The 16922-nt window shown below is 32.8% G+C and overlaps 3 protein-coding genes across 4 annotated transcripts; 1 reads left to right on the forward strand and 2 right to left on the reverse strand.

Annotated features, from left to right (window-relative positions):
• Positions 1 to 4111: 4111 nt before the first annotated feature.
• On the reverse strand, positions 4112 to 7027 carry LOC127107585 (uncharacterized). Of its 2 annotated transcripts, none has more exons than XM_051044878.1 (8): positions 6913 to 7027; positions 6638 to 6700; positions 5725 to 5812; positions 4939 to 5087; positions 4752 to 4862; positions 4598 to 4679; positions 4410 to 4505; positions 4112 to 4311 (listed from the first exon to the last, which is right to left on the reverse strand). In XM_051044878.1, the coding sequence occupies exons 3-8, from the start codon at positions 5809 to 5811 to the stop codon at positions 4210 to 4212; spliced, it is 627 nt and encodes a 208-aa protein (XP_050900835.1). In that variant the 5' UTR covers position 5812; positions 6638 to 6700; positions 6913 to 7027; the 3' UTR covers positions 4112 to 4209. The 2 variants fall into 2 exon arrangements, with proteins under 2 accessions (XP_050900835.1, XP_050900834.1); XM_051044877.1 differs by having other exon boundaries at positions 6827 to 7027.
• A 1475-nt stretch (positions 7028 to 8502) lies between these two features.
• Positions 8503 to 10745, reverse strand: LOC127104804 (protein STRUBBELIG-RECEPTOR FAMILY 2-like). The gene is made up of 7 exons (XM_051041957.1): positions 10299 to 10745; positions 9467 to 9593; positions 9203 to 9274; positions 9023 to 9088; positions 8870 to 8941; positions 8664 to 8735; positions 8503 to 8506 (listed from the first exon to the last, which is right to left on the reverse strand). Exons 1-7 carry the CDS (start codon positions 10381 to 10383, stop codon positions 8503 to 8505), a joined length of 498 nt encoding a protein of 165 aa, XP_050897914.1. The 5' UTR covers positions 10384 to 10745.
• Positions 10746 to 13128: 2383 nt separating this feature from the next.
• LOC127102973 (SKP1-like protein 1A) lies at positions 13129 to 13921 on the forward strand. The gene has a single exon (XM_051040280.1). The coding sequence runs from the start codon at positions 13204 to 13206 to the stop codon at positions 13699 to 13701; it is 498 nt and encodes a 165-aa protein (XP_050896237.1). The 5' UTR covers positions 13129 to 13203; the 3' UTR covers positions 13702 to 13921.
• Positions 13922 to 16922: the final 3001 nt, after the last annotated feature.

Genomic DNA, 16922 nt, shown 5'->3' on the forward strand with positions numbered 1-16922 from the left:
GTCGTAGATCATCAACAATGATGCTTTAAGATGCTTAAGAGATTGTGGAAAGAATGAAAATTGAATTATATTTTTTCCAGTGTACTTTATTTTGAGGGATGTGGTACAATATTGTTAATTGCCTAGACATCTGTAATTACTGTTCTATTGGCTTAAGGGGTCACATTTTTTTTTGTGTCATCTCTTATATAACTGATTTCTTATAAAAAGAACAAAGTAAGAGATTATTTAGTTAGAAGAAATTACCATCTTCTCAAATTTTAGATCAAGTCAAAATCAAGGGGTCACAAAATTTATTTTGATGGTTCAATTATAAAAAAAACATTCGGTATGTCTCAAATAAATTGTAGTTGATTCCTTTATGTTGACTAGGAAAAATCGGCAATTGATGTTATTCTCGAACTTTTCTAGTTTATTTCTTGAGTTTTGTTTTCTCTGTGTGGACTTGATTTAGTGCTTTTTTATACACTCTTTCTCCTTAAAAAATCTCTTTTAGTTAATCATATTTTTCTATGATGTTTTAAAAAAAATCACAGTTAAAAAAATGTATTTTTTTTATAAAATTGAGTTTTGAATTTTTTTTTATCAATTTAAATATTCACAATTTTATTAAGACACGTTTATAAATAAAATACTACTGCCAACTTTCTTAATTATGTGATTTTAACAAAAGTGTTTTATATTTAAATATAGAGATAATATTATTTTCATATTTTATTTTATATATAAATGTGTACTTCTAGTGAGTACAATAGTAGAGACTATATTTGCGTTATGGAGTACAATATAGCTTTTTAGTTTTGATGTGTAAAGAGTGAATGTATTTACCCAGATGTCTATCCGAGTATTCATAGATGTGAATGTCTAATAGAAGAGTCTGCGGAGAGATTAGTTCTTATGCCTACAAAACATGTCGATCTATGTGATTGCATGTATAATATATACAACAGTCATATGAACTCAATGGTTTTGCTAATGAAAATACTATGATTTGAAATCTTCATCAATCAAGTTATGATCAATATATTAGATAAAGATGATCAAGTAATTTCATTTATGAGATCAAGTTGTCAAATGAATTCTCTTTAAGGACAACACTAAATGTCAAGTGGCATTTGGTGGAGTCCTTGATGATCTATGTCAAAAATTCTATGATGATGGAATTTATCAATAAGCTCTATCAAGCTTCATCAGTTAGAAGAAGCCAAATCATATATGAAGTGTTAAATCGACGATGGATCAAGCAAGGTATCTTGATGCTTCAGAGATTGTGAAAGAAAGGAAGTATGAAATCTTGCACGGTCTGTGTCTGAGTGATAAGAATATTGTAAAGATATTAGAGTATTTCTTAAATTACTAAGGTAATACGCCCACTAATCTAAAAGTGTTTTAACCTCTCTAAATTATCTAAAACACCTTAAATCTGATAAAGGAACCATCAAGGTATTTGTGATATTGATCGAGGATGTTCCTAAACATTTAGGAAGTTTGTATACATTGTCTAATTGGTTAGGACCCTTAACCAATCGATTAGAATAAGGTTTGAATCTTCGTAATTGAATAATAACACTCTTAATAGATTAAGACATTATCCATTTAAGGTTTTTCTTTTTGGAAATTAAGGTTGTCATATTTTAAATTGCATAATCGATTAATCCTATGATATAATTGTTTATAACATTTAAATGCCGAAGGATCTTTTTCCTTTTTCAGCCAGATTTTTCAAATATAGATAGAGTCCCTCCTCACTTTCAAAATACACGATAAAATTTATTTCTATATAGTTTCTCACTCTCCACTATCTTCTTTTTCATTTCTTTCCTTTTTACTAAATTTCCATGGTGCCTAAAGAGTGAAAAATATCAATGAGGTTTTTTGTGTACTCTAGTGTTGGCGCATCATTTTAATTGATCCAACATGAATTTATCTCTTGTATAATATCTCTTGTGAGGAGTTTTTGTTTGGTTTTTGAGTTAAACTAATAAAAAAATTAATTTGGTTCGTGAGATTATTCATCAAAGTCTTTGTTTGGTTGGTTAGCTTAACCTGGTAAAAGCTCTCATTTGGTTTATGAGATTTTCCAATAAAATCTTCGTTTGATTTGTGAGTTTAGCCCTATATAAAAACTTTCACTTGGTTCCAAGATTAGTTTGATATAAATCTTGTGTTTGGTTTGTAGGATAATCGATGTAAAACTCCAGTTTGATTATAATAAAGTTTGTTACCATGTCAGAAATCACACATCTATAGTGAAAACTCTCTAGAAGAAATTATTAGAGAGAAAAGTATGCTAAGTTATTAGATAAAATCTTTGTAAATCTCTGGTGCAAATCTCTCAACCCTTATCTCTTTATATTTTTATTGTTTTTTCATCAAATAATTTTTAATTGGATGTCACTTTTCAAATTCACATAATTCACACCCTCATGTGTTTGGAGTCACTTGTCCAACAAAATCGGCTACACGTAACATGGGTTTGACTCACAAGAAGAGTGACTAGGGTGAGTCATCCTTCTATGCTAGAACTAAGATCCGTGAAGGACTACTTCAGTTATCCCATAGGGAATCTCATTTTACTTACTTAACACATGAATTGACACGTCATCCCAAGAGATACATCATAGAGGAAATGGGCTAGCGTTGATCACATTTTTGACATGTAACACCATACTTACTATCTAAGTACCCTTTATGTTATTTAAAAGTTGAAGAGATGGGGAGCCAAGCCCTTTGAAATTTTCCCACAAATATCTTAATCCACATTCCCTCAAACACAAGACTTGTAAGGTCAAAATTATAAAACTTTTTTTGAAAGGTAAAATAGATATTTATATATATTAAAATGACAAATAGTGAGGTAAACCCAACAATACGAAAAAGAGAATCTAATGTCACAAGGAGTGTCAAGAAAAAATCTACAAAGACAAAAGGCAAAAACAAGGAAATAAGAACACTAAAAAAAGAAGCAAAGCCTCTACAAGGGATGCAAACCATGAAGTATGAACCAACAAGCTACCAACTAGAGCTCTGACAGCCAAACCGACCATCAATAGACTAAAAAAACCACTAGCAATACCAAAATCTTTGATCCTTATGGAGAAGGTCGAAACTCTTGATCCGCTACTGGGTAAGATACATGTAGGGTTTTAAAGCCAGTCAGAGAAGGAAGGTGAAGTCGATGATAATCTATTATGAAACCAAGTCCATGTTGCAAAAATACTTTTATCAACCACCTCTTTCACATTTGTTGATAATCCGGTAAACAACTTATCATTATGCACCAACCAGATAGTCCATACTATTGTATGTCAAATCATGACAAAATCCCCTAGATTTATCTCTTCCACCTAAAGAAAAAAGAATCCCCAACTCCCTAGGAAGATCCAACTGAACTCCTAACCATCTAAAAAATGTATACCAAACACTAGTCCCTAATAAAGATACAAGAAATACCCTCTGGATCGACAATGACCTTGCACTTTATAAGGTTTTCCTTAATAGGGTTATGTCTTACAAAGGTTTCCAGGAGAAAACCACCACCTTATAGGCACTACAACAAACAAGACCTTAGACAGCGCTTTTTTTAGCCTTAGACAGCGCTTTAAAGCGCTGTCTAAACCTCCGCTGCTAAAGGTTTAGACAGCGCTTTTTTAAATCTTAAAAGCGCTGTCTAAGCCCCCCCCCCCCCTTAGACAGCGCTTTGGCCAAAAGCGCTTTATAAGACCCTCTTATTTTAAATTTTTTAGGTATACCTTAGACAGCGCTTTTGAAAAGCGCTGTCTAAGCCCCACCCCCTTAGACAGCGCTTTGGCCAAAAGCGCTTTCTAAGACCCTCCTATTTTAATTCTTTTAGGTATACCTTAGACAGCGCTTTTCAAAAAGCGCTGTCTAAGCCCCCCCTTAGACAGCGCTTTTTACAAAAGCGCTGTCTAAGGTATACGAAAATTTTTGAAGCTTTTGTTTTAAACCACATTTTTTCCAGGTTTATAAACCAGAATTTCTACCTGTTTTCAACCAGATTTTGACAGACAATTATCACATTTTATATATGCCATTTTGGCCTTTTTTCTACCAATTTTTGGCTAACAAATATATATATATACCAATTCAAACCAATTTTGCCTTAAATGTATCAAAATATATACAAATTTATGTACACATTTACAAGTCATAACATATACTACAAATGTACACATTAATTACAGAAATTTATGAACAAACATTGAGCTTTATCATGAATTGACACCACTCCTCTTTGATTTCGTCCACTTGATCCTTTGTATAAAATGCACACTTGAATTCATCAAAGTACTACATAATAATATAACATATTTTGAATTAATTCCAACTATTTAATTATATGAGATATGTGTAAATATAAAAATAACTCATAAGTTAGAAATACATACATCGGTGGGAATCTTTAATCGGCCCAAAGCAAGAGTATCTCGCATAAACCTCAACATGAAATACCCGCAATCTATTTGATTACGTTGCTGAGGACACTACATATGAAAAAAAAATATGGATTATAAATCCTAAGTTTTATCAAGTGTCATCACTAATATAATAAAAAATGTGGTAATTAAAAATATACCGCCACTTTAATCCATGTAATGGAGTTGGCGCCCCTCCTTGAGGTTTGGATATCTCGTTGGGCCCGAAAAGCTTGTAGGACGGTAATAAAATAAAAATGAAGCAATTAGAACAATTCACATAAACTAAGAAAAATTTTGAACATTCTCACTTACGTGTCAATTAGGACCTTCATATCCGGGTATGTTGTCCAATCATTTCCTAACGAGTCAAGATAATACACAATTTCTCGGATAGGATTGATTGCGAGCAACAACCAATGTCCACTGTAATGATTAGGCAAATGTTAGATGGTAACTTGGAAAATAATTATAATAGATGAATTTAGAATGAAATGCTAACCCGGTATTAAACGGTATAAAAAACAACTTCTCCGCATCTTTATTTTTGCTATATACTACTGTTGCCCCTTTCAACAGGATGTGGGCTTTCCGTAATCCAAGCATAACATGCATAAGTGTGTAATAAACAGGTTCAGAATGAATATCAACCTGCACGTTTCAATAACAGTTTAAAAACCACTTTCGGAATTGCAACTAACAGAAAAGGCCAGGACAAAAGTTCATACCACCTTGCAAACTATAACAGAAGTTCTTAATTCATACCAGAAACGGAATAGACCAATTGTCATAACAACATACCATTATACAAGTCCACGATAACATTATATTCATAATTCACAAAACTAACCAATATAACAAAACAAAGCCAAATTAAGTTACACATCCACTCAAGTCCAAATTGAAACTAACATTTTGATTTGTAACTAACCATTGCATTTCATATAAGTTTAGCATTAATTTTATGAGCATTGTAACAGATTTTGAAGGATATATAAACGAAATTCCAGTTTCACAAAAGCAATTTTCTTCATCCATTCCAATTTTTAAAGATTCACTCATTCACAAAATTCCAGTTTCACAGAAGAAATTCTTCATTCATTCATGAAGCAGAATTGTCATATATTCATCCATGAATTTTCCACAAGTCAGAAACGGCACAAATCAAAAGTTTTAGAACATACATAACAACGCCACAGTTAGCATTCCACAGGAAAATAAGTATACCCTTAATTAAATCCTAATAATTACACATAGACATCATTGAAACTCGCTAATAAAAAATTACCAAAAGTGCAAGAATTAACCGTGGCAGCCCACCCCAATTCGGTACAGATGCAAATTGTGAAATCAGTTCGAAACCAAGGTAGTACATCCTGCATAATTATCACAACAGAACGAATGTTGTAAGTTAACATTAACCAATATAACTGAATCTAACATAATCATGTAATACCGTCACTAACCCTACTTCAAGTTATTAACATGGTTTTCTAAACAACTCACAATTCAAACCATTCAAACAGCTTTTTAACAACATAGCAGTATGTTATAACCATCGTAAACGACATTTTAATCGAGTTTTACTAAGTATCGGTGGCAAAATTCTCAATTAACTTCAAATCCATTACAATTATTAAGTTGTTGGCAAGTGAGCAACTCAAAACACACTAGCTAGTGCTGTCTAAAACGAGTCGTTAGCAGATTCCCAAAATTAGTCATAACAACTTAACTGATACAACTTGCTGCGGTAACAGCTCCCGGCGCTCATGCCCAATGACAAGTCATGCACCAAGACAATCATTAGCATAGCGGAAAGTTTCAGCAAGTAAGTTCTACATCAAATAATCAGGCAAGTGTTTGGTCATGGTCTTGGCCTTCACTAATAATGTTTCTGATACTAATAGGCCATGACAGATCTCACCATCAACTTGCTAACAGATTTACTAACATCAATCTAACCTTTTGTAGTAACATAATTTCAAAGCAATCGATTATAAATAAAACTAACAGAGTCAAAAAATGGGAAATAACTAACAGCAGGACTTTGACTAACAGTTAAGTTTTTTTTTCTAATTTCATAATAACCATGACTAACTAGTTCTCTAACTTAACCTAACTAATTTTAAATTGATTTGACAGACTTGTAACTAACAAAACAAACTAACATTTTAACAGCAGAACTTCCAACCACAACAAACCTTCATAGAAGTAACGTGCAAATCCAGCTGAACTGCAAGCTAAGGTCCAATTTTGACTTATCCCTGCAAGCAATACAACTATTTTAACTGATGGAAATAATTAATAGAAAATCAATTCACATATAAAATTAACTTGCAACTAACAGAGTTTTAACAAAAATCCTAACAACCTGCCCTAACATAACTAACCTGCCCGATCCGTTGCCCGATTTGGTTGAGAATACCATGTATATAACAGTGCAATCAGAAGCTTTTCTAGTTTTTTCATTCCTCACCTTCAATCTTCACTCTTCACTCTCAAGCTCTCTACCCTCATATTCAGAATCGGTTGCTTTTTGCTCAAAGATTAGAGCTCATTCTTCACAGTTCATCTCTGAGAAGCTCACTTCACTTCCCTCTCGCGTGACCACTTCGCCACGTAACCACCGCAGTGATGACTCTGCAATTCCATAACACAGTTCAGAAGAGTTGAAGAAGAAGAAGAATCGCAATCACAGTTGAGAAGAATAAGATACATAACGAGTGACACAACAAGAGGAAGAGAAGCTAATACCTGCGATTCTCTGAAAATCCACCGCACCGGAATTCTGAGCCGGATTGGAGTTGGATCCAAATTCGATCTTCCATTCGCAATTGGTGTTTAACATTAAAAGTAATCTGTTCAATTATAAGGCATTAGTTGTCAAAAGTTACTAACAATGGAAAATCCAAGTCTTGAGACATGAGAGTTTGGGCAGTCAGCTGTTAACCTTAACACCATCCAACTTCAAACATAATTATGATTTTGAAAATATATAACAAAAGAAGCAGAGAAAACAAAGAACAAGAGATAACCTGAATCCGTGCTCCAGTAGAAGCTTGCATACTCTTAATTGTTTCTCCTCCTTTACCAATTATAAGGCCGACCTAAGAAACCAAATCAACTATAAACAAAACACTGTAGAAAGTACATGGGTGTACATATTTCGGGCAACTTTGCACACCTTATTGTTTGGGATTTGCATCGAAAATTCATCACCCCCAGATTGTGCAGCCATCCGTCTAGTACCACCACCGGCAGAAGCCCCGGCTTCAGCCTAGTAAAGAAGCAACTCTTATCAGTGATGTTAATGGTTACATTTCCCCCAGATTATTACAGTTAAAAATCAGTAGAAAACAACCATCGTCAATGACGCTTCACTAACAGGTTACAGTTAAGGCCATTTGACTTTGAAGATCATTTTAACAAATTCAGCACAAAACAATCATACTAAAGTTACAAAATCAGTTCAAAACAAATACTGTCAGCAATATTTCACTAGCAGGTTACAGTTGCAGTCATTCAAACCTCACTAGAGCAAATTAACCAGAAAACACACCATATTACAAATAGAAAGTCAATTCAAAACCACTCTTATCAGTGAATTTTCCCTGGCAGGATACAGAGCGCACTAATTCCAATATAATTTAAGCAAATTTATCATTAAACATTTCACATTGCATTTACAAAATCAGTTGAAAACAACTCTAACCAGTGATATTTCACTAACAGGCCAAAGTTACAGTGATTCCACAACATAATTAGAGAAAATTTAAAACAAACCTCAGCAAGGACTTCATTGATAAGTTTCTCAGCAGAAGCAACAGCATCAGAAGTACCCACAAGGTGACAGATCATTTATTTTCTTTTCCAAATTAGCATCCTTTTCTTGCTTCTCAAGTCTAAACTATCCAATGCATTTCCAACAAAAAGGGATGATTATGTTTGTGCTATCTGGATTTCGCCATGTTTTATATATTATGGCATAATATATAAACACATACTACTCTTTCCATTATGACTGATTAAAAATTGTGAAGGTTTAGATTGGCTTCATTTTTTGCTCTTACCTATTCGGAAAATTCAAAAAATTGGCAATGCACAGAAAACACAATTCTGTGGAAATGGTTTAGGTTAAGTGCCTAACATAGCTTAATCATTGGTGAAGTCTTTCATTTATTAGCATTGAAATTCTAAAAGCAAAAGACTCAAGTGAAGAAAACATACATTTCCTTGAGATTATCTAAGCCAGTGAACACATTGCCAATTGGTCCATACAAGAAATTGTGGCTTAAATTCCTGCAAGACAAAAAAGTGTTAATTTCACTGCCATTTTCAAAATTCAATAATTATATCATACTCAAATGTGATAAGAAAATTTGAAGCAGCTCCCCTTTCAAGCTTGGAATCAAATCAATATGAATGTAACTCACAGATGTCTTAGTTTTTTCATGTTTGATAATGAATGAGGGATATTTTGGCTCAAATAGTTGCAAGCCATGTTTCTGCCATAAAGAAGGATCATCAGAAAAAACTCACTGCTATAGCTTCCGGTAAAATCGAAATCATCAGAAAAGTAGGCTTACATATGTGTGGCATTTGGAGGTAATTCGTATGGTATTTCACCCATTATGCTGTTGGAACTGATATCACTAAAAAACCAGAACGGAATTAAAGTTAACCAATCAGAATGGGAAGTAAATCATATTTTGACAATATAGTAAACCAACCATCCCGATAAGAGCTTCAAACATAAAACGACTTACAATATCTTCAAATTTTGTAGATTATACAGCGAGGATCCAAGATATCCGGTAAGGTTCAATCCTTGAATTTTGCTGCAGGAGGACCGACAGGGCAAGTATAAGGTTTCTTAGTTGCATTATGGGGGATAGTGATATTATCTAACCAGAAAAAATCATAATTTTTGAAGTGATATAGTATAGTTAGAGCCTAGGTGCATTTGAAGTGGTATATCATTTACGATCACTATTTAAAATCTTGATTATCAGTAGAATATGTGCATTTACAGATGTATAACTGAGGAGTCAGAACAAGCTACTCCTGTCCAATACTCCTCACAAGGATCACCACCGTTCCATCCGTGTAGCCCTTGAGGGTTGTTTAAGCTCCTGTATAGATCCTGGAGGGCTGTAACTGTTTATAAAAGAATTGCAAATAATATTTAGTTTAGTTAGAGCATAAAAATGATATATATGCTTCAAGTGTGATCTATAACAAAATTAGTTCAATTTAATTTGAAGTGAAGCATGGAATTTTTTTGTTTTTCTCAGGTTCAAATCTAACCCTCATAAATACATGAATTTTCTAAATCAACCACATCTTCAATTTATCTCTATATCAATTTAGCATTACTGACAAAATCAGCTACTTGCTTGCCTACATTAGCACGGACACCGGAAACACGACACTGACACGTCGATGTCAATAGTAATTTGAAAAGATAAATAAATTAAACATAATAACAAGTATCAGTGTCGATTTTGCACACACTGAAACAAACACACATTTTTTTAGACGTGTCGGTGCTACATATCTAAATAATCCTAATAGAATATTGTTCTTCAATGTCATCTTGAAAGTGGATTTAACTCAAAGATATCGCAAAACCTAGTTCTGAATTGCAACCACAATAAAAAGTTTTAGAAATCCTCTGCAATTTCGGCCGTATTTTTCTGCATTTCCACAATATCAAGGTTTACTGAACAACTGCAACCGATTGCAATTTAGAAATCATGAAGCAAAGCTATATTTCAGTTGATTTTGCATGCACACACCATATCTATTTTGAAAGCAACTAACTATCCAAACGCAAATCTATGGAAAAAAAGAAATAGTTACCGTCAAATGGATTGGTGAATGCGAAGCCGTAAGAAATCAAAGTTGCTGAGAACACAAGGAAGACGAGATTCACGTAACGAATCATTTTCTTCTTTGTTTTCTTGTTGTATACTTGATTGAAACTCTTGTTTTCTCTCAATTTTCCTCAAAAACGAAACTGAATCGAATAGAATCGATGAAGACCAAGAGTTCGAAGGAAGCATGTTTATGAAGCGAGCCTGCACGGATCCAATCAGTAGTGAAAAACCACACAGGATAAGAATCATACATATAATGGGGGAAAGGGTTAGGGTTTAGGGGAAGAATCTTTCACACAGGATAAACAAGCTCTGATTGAGGGTTGGAAGAAGGGGGAGTGGATTTGGGAGAAAGAGAAGCAAGCTCTGATTGAGGGTTTGGGAGAAGAATGTAGGATTTTTAGGATTTGGGAGGGAATAACTTTTTTTTCGTGACATGGAGGGAATAAAGACTTTAGACAGCGCTTTTGGTTTTAATTTTTTTTTTAATTTAAAGACTTTAGACAGCACTTTATCAAAAGCGCTGACTAAGGTCTATATTTAAAAGCGCTTTCTAAAAGCGCTGTCTAAGGGGGGGTCTTAGACAGCGCTTTTAGAAAGCGCTGTCTAAGACCCCCCCTTAGACAGCGCTTTCATTATGTTTTTGGAACATTTTTCGTGTTTTATTTTAATTTTAACCTTAGACAGCGCTTTCTTTTAAAAACGCTGTCTAAGATGCGCTGTTAAAAGTCATTTTTGGCGTAGTGAGGGAGACCAAATATCCCAAATAAGGGGAAGCAATAGATTCTTCCTAGATAGAGTATCCCCAGGTAGAGGGAAAAGGCCAACTTAGATTTGATAAGGCGATGCCACCAAGAACAAGCCATCTCTAATATGTCTCCACACTTAGCTATCATTTTGCTCACTATATTGAAACTCTTACAAGACTGAGAAAAAGTCATAGACCATAGATCCTCATGGGTGAAGAACATTCTCCTCTAACCAAGGTCCCGAGAAATCCTTTGATCTATCCACTTACCAATTTCACTCTCAATGTCATCCTATCTCTGGGAGATGGCGAAGAGTCTCTAAAACCTAGTCCTAAGAGGTATACTCCATATTCAAGGATCATTTCAAAAAGATGTATGAAAATATGTCTCAACCTTCTTAACAAACCCAACGACAAACAAATTAGGAGGATCATCGTTTTTAGATCCAAGGAGGAACATTCCTTTCCACCAAAAAGAGATGAAGTGAGATCCCAAAGATTGATCCCCACATGCGGATAGGATATTTTATTCCATAGTCTCTCAAACACAACTTGTAAAGACAAAAGGGTTTTAATTCAGAATATTCCTGTCCAAAAACTAATATTATGATATGTTTATTTTATATAAAAATCTTAATTTATAGTTTTTAATTTTATTATTTACTGTCATACCCCAATTTTGTCTAACCATGTTAGAACTTTTATACATGTGACTTTACTTCAGTTTGCATCATATGCATGGCATGTCATGCATTTCATCACGCCTAATGACTAAAGTGTCTTTCAGAATAATTTCGAATATACAGAAAAAAAAAATAGTAATGGTTCCAAGAACCGAATTAATTAACACTAAAATGTTTAGTTTTAGTATAATCTTTTCTTTCAATTTAAGTTTATATTTAAAAAAATTTAATTAAAATTTATCATATTTTATTTTATTAACAAATATTTACATATGATTGTTGGAATAATTGGAATGTCACTAATTAATGATGTATTTTTATTTTTGATTTTATTCATAAAAAATTAATTAAATAGTTATGTTTTACAATCTAACAAAAAAAATATATTTAAAATATATTTTAAAAAATTAATGATAGATGATCTTGGGGTTCATACTTAAAAAAAAATTAAATTTATAATTTTATCGTGAGATAACATTTTTTTTCGCTTATTTGACAAGTATAAAAGATAAGACATATGATAACTATATCATATCTATATTATTTTTCAATTCTCTTCATATATATATATATATATATAAAAAAGTTTAAAAGACTTACATCAAATCTCAACCGTTAATAAAATTGAATCAAACGATCATATAAAGTGAAGTGGAAAAAAATAGACTATTTATTTATTTATATTAACGAATGAGATTTAGTGTAAGACTTTATATATATATATATATTATATATATATATATATATATAATAATATATTATATCTTATCCCAATCCATTATTTGATTATACATCAAGAAATGAGAAATTAATAAGATATAAGAAAAAAAATTAATTATTATTTCTATAACATAATAATTTAAGTATAAAAATAAAATTAAAAATAATTCAGATAAAAAATGACATTAAATTAAAATAATTAAAATTAAAATTATTATATATTTTTATTAAATATTAATATTAATTATTTTATTTTTTTAATTACTTTTTTTGGGCAATGGTAGTTTTATTATTTACATATAATATATAATATATTTGTATATGACATATCTATCGTATATTGTGTAAATTATTTCTTTAAAATAAAACTAATTATTTAATAATGTATATGAATTTTATTAAAAGTTATCAAAAAAACTTGCTCATTACTTTTTAGATATTTTTTAGTATATTTTGATTTATTTATTAACTATTAACAATGTAACAATAAAACCAATATCTTCGGGATGGCAAATCTTTTATTTTGAAAAAAATAAAACTTTTTGATTCAAAAATCAAATCAAATCAAATTCATAAACAAAACTTGTTAACTACGATTGAACCTTCTGTTTTCCCTATAAATACTACTCAGATCCTTTGTTTTTCCACACTCGCCTCACTCTCTATTCTCTAGCTTCATAAGGTTTTAGGGTTAGGGTTTTAACTTTTCGAAAAAGCAAAGAAATCAAAATTCAATCATGGCATCAACATCAACGTCAATGGCATCAACAAAGAAGATCAATCTCAAGAGTTCTGATGGTGAGATTTTTGAGATTGACCAGGAAGTGGCGTTGGAATCACAAACCATCAAGCATATGATTGAGGATGATTGTGCTGATGACACCGGAATCCCTCTCCCAAATGTAACCAGCAGGGTTTTGGCGAAGGTGATTGAGTACTGCAAGAAACACGTCGAAGCAGCAGCGAATTCTGATGAAAGACGGGTTGACGAGAATGATATCAAGACCTGGGATGCTGACTTTGTGAAGGTTGATCAGGATACCCTCTTTGATCTCATATTGGCTGCAAACTACTTAGACATCAAGAGTCTGTTGGATCTTACATGCAAGACTGTTGCGGCCATGATTGATGGTAAGACACCAGAGCAGATTCGCAAGACTTTTAACATTAAGAATGACTACACTCCAGAGGAAGAGGAGGAAGTTCGTCGCGAAAATCTATGGGCTTTTGAATGATTACATGTTTACTTTTAAGATTAAATTAATGTTATGTTTAGTTTTATTCATCAAAGAGCTGCAATATGTAAATTTATATCTTTTCACATGGTTGTATCATTCTGATCTTATTCACAGATTGTGTAGTTTGTGTAAGTTTTCAGTTACTTGATTGGTTTCATTTAGAATAATAAAAATATCATTATCTTTTTTAATATATGAAATCATCAACTTGATCAGGCATTATAAGACACAGAAAGAGTACATATAATCCTTGATAACTTTATCTTAAGCAAAATCCCTCAAAAACATGAATAAAAGGTGGGCAAGTGATATGATCCATTTTGCCGGAGTAATCCTTGACAAAGTTGTACATATGGCAGTATGTCAAGTCCCAAAAATAGATAGTTAAATTGAGGGGTGATTTGACCTTTATTTTGACAAGTTGTGTGACTTTTTAAAATTAAAATTAAAATATAATAATGATAAATATATTTTATGGATTTAAATTTTGGGCATTAATTTCTTTTTTATAATTAGAAAAAATAATATTGAAACATAAATAATAATACTTCAAAAATAAATTTTAAAATTAAAATTTAAAATTTAAAATATTCAACAATTATATCATAGAATCAATCTGAGTTATCCTCGTCACTCTTGTCTTCTACTTCATACTCTCCCATTACTCATTGTCCAACAAGTGCTGAGAACCCGCCAACCCTGCCATATCCATTCATTGCTCTTGAAGTTCGGTTCATTTGTGAGAAAAAAAACTCTTGAAACATTTTTGAACGCTCTCGTTCCATCTTCAATGCTTCCTTCATCTTTCCTTGTTTTTCCTTCATTTCTTCTTGTCATACCCTAAAATTGTCCCTCCTTTTTTTTATTTTTCATCTAACCAATGGCTTGAGATTCATCTACATTCATTCATGCCTCATGTATGTGCATCATTCATTCATATTAGCACTTTCTAATAATCATCATATACTCAAAGTTTGTGGTTATGAAATCTAGGGTTTGCTTGTGGATCAAGCCCTAAGATTGTGATATTGCTCATCATATGGAATCAAAGGGGGTGAAACCCTAATTTCTTGTCCTTTGGAACTTTGGTTCATGGATATCACAACATGGTTTTCATATGTGCACCAAAACCCTAATTCTTGATTTTGACTTCAGATCTTGTGATTGACCTTATATGCATTAACTTGATCACCAAACCCTAGTCTTGGGCCCATGTGTTGGAAAGTTGATATTTGAGCCTTTGTGCTTGGTTTGAAGATCTTGATTAGATGATGTGCATCATGAGACCTTAATAAGGGAGCCTTGGTACTTGTGTGCCATGTTGGTTTGACTTTTGATCTTGTGATTGACTGAAACCCTAATTCATTGGAAGGAGGTTCTTGATCATCATATCATGCATCATCAATCATCAAATGAGTTATTTGATTATAGGAATCATTCATCGAGTTTGTCATTTGACCTACATATCTACATGCTTGGAGATTCATCTTATCCAAATCCTTGTTCAAGCATCCATGTCATATGCATTCTATTTGGCCATCCCTAGCCCATTAATTCTAGGTCCATGGTGCTTTCAAGTTCATAGGTCCATGGTCATTGGTTCATTATTCATGAACACATTGGGTCATGATCTTTTGGTCCATTGTTTTCATTGTCCCATTATGGTTCATGGTTCATAGTAGGTCCATTAAGGATTGATTCATCATGTGCCCCTAGTCCATTTGTTGTAGTTCATTTAACTCATGCATTCATGATCCTTATGATTCAAGTGTTTTAAAGGTGAATGATTCATTTGCTTCTAATCATGGTTTAAACTTGGGTTCTTAGGAAAAAATCATTTTGAAATCAAATTTGTTTACATTCAATCATAGATCATTCCATCCAAAAAATGGCCATTCATTCATAAATTAGCATATACAATGTTCATTATGAAATATAAAAAAAATGTATTTTTACAAAAGTTGGCTTTTGGTCAACTTTTTACTTTTTGGTCAACCAATTGACCAAAGTAAATTATTATATTCTCACCCCTAAAATTCTAATACTCATTACATCTTTATTCATGCATGATTCCATGGGTTTCCATTATCACATTTGCTTCATGAGCAAGAAACTCCATTTTGCATCCATTTTGGTCATGCCATGCTTTGCCTTGGTCACCTTGTGTTCTTGCCAAGCCTTGCAACCATGACAAACCAAAAGCCTTGCCACCATACCACAAAACATTCCTGCACTCAAAATTAGCAGTCATCCAATCATACAACCAAGCAATGCAAACATAGCAACAATGCGCATGATACATCAATTAACACCATTTGCAAACTTACCATGGCATGAGCAAACCATGACATGAGCACATCCTGCGGCAACACGCATAGTCAGCTTTGCATCAAATCATCACTGGCTTGCTCACAAACCTTGAAACTCGACTTGCCATACAGTCCAACAAAAACCCTTTGAAATATGCAGCAACAAGCTTTGCAATGCCCTACATTTTCAGCCAAAAGACCTTGCAACCTTTGTCTATCATCATCAACATGCCACATTCATGACCATAGCATCCTGCAACATCACATCCACATATACAAAAACAGTCATGGCATTGCAACTTAAATTAACTGCATACCATTCATATATGAATGGTATGCAGCAACCATAGCAGTTAACATCTCAACATCACATAGTAGGGCATTGCAAAAATCGAGCAGCGGAGTTTTGAACTGCCATTTCATTTGCACTTCCATCTAACCAACTAACATTATCTAATAAATCATTTTCACTAACTCAAATTAACCTACACTAACCAACATCATCTAACCATGTTAACTGCATTTTCACTCCACTAATAGAAAATTAGAAATAACATTGAACTCGAAATCAGTTAACATTTCTAACAGCAAAACTCAGTTTCAGTTAACACTTAACTCTAACAGATTTCACAAGTCTAACTAACCTAACTAAGTAAATTAACATTGTTTTAACCTTTAACCAATTCCATATTCATTGAGTTAATAGAACTAACAGAACCAGTTAACTCATTTCCTATAAATTCATTCATCCTCACTCATTCATGATCCTCATTCATTCATTCATTTTAATTCAACACTTCACAACCTCTCGTTCTCTCATTCAGAACTCAGTGCCCTCTCTCTATCTCGAATTCACATTCCATTGATACGATTTCCTCAGATCCAGATTAGCATTCAGAAGATGAAGAA

Source organism: Lathyrus oleraceus, chromosome 7 (assembly GCF_024323335.1).
Source record: "Lathyrus oleraceus cultivar Zhongwan6 chromosome 7, CAAS_Psat_ZW6_1.0, whole genome shotgun sequence".
Classification (NCBI taxonomy): domain Eukaryota; kingdom Viridiplantae; phylum Streptophyta; class Magnoliopsida; order Fabales; family Fabaceae; genus Lathyrus; species Lathyrus oleraceus.

Bases quoted from the DNA above. Each gene is read 5' to 3' on its own strand.
- LOC127107585 (XM_051044878.1), bottom strand. From the start codon at position 5,811: ATGTACTACCTTGGTTTCGAACTGATTTCACAATTTGCATCTGTACCG. The intron at 4,863-4,938 runs GTTAGCATTTCA...TAATCATTACAG, and splicing joins TTTATACCGTTTAATACCGG to TGGACATTGGTTGTTGCTCG. The intron at 4,506-4,597 runs GTATATTTTTAA...TTTCATATGTAG, and splicing joins TTACATGGATTAAAGTGGCG to TGTCCTCAGCAACGTAATCA.
- LOC127104804 (XM_051041957.1), bottom strand. From the start codon at position 10,383: ATGATTCGTTACGTGAATCTCGTCTTCCTTGTGTTCTCAGCAACTTTG. The intron at 9,089-9,202 runs GTAAGTCGTTTT...CTGGTTTTTTAG, and splicing joins CTACAAAATTTGAAGATATT to TGATATCAGTTCCAACAGCA. The intron at 8,942-9,022 runs GTAAGCCTACTT...TCTTTATGGCAG, and splicing joins CCTCCAAATGCCACACATAT to AAACATGGCTTGCAACTATT.
- LOC127102973 (XM_051040280.1), top strand. From the start codon at position 13,204: ATGGCATCAACATCAACGTCAATGGCATCAACAAAGAAGATCAATCTC.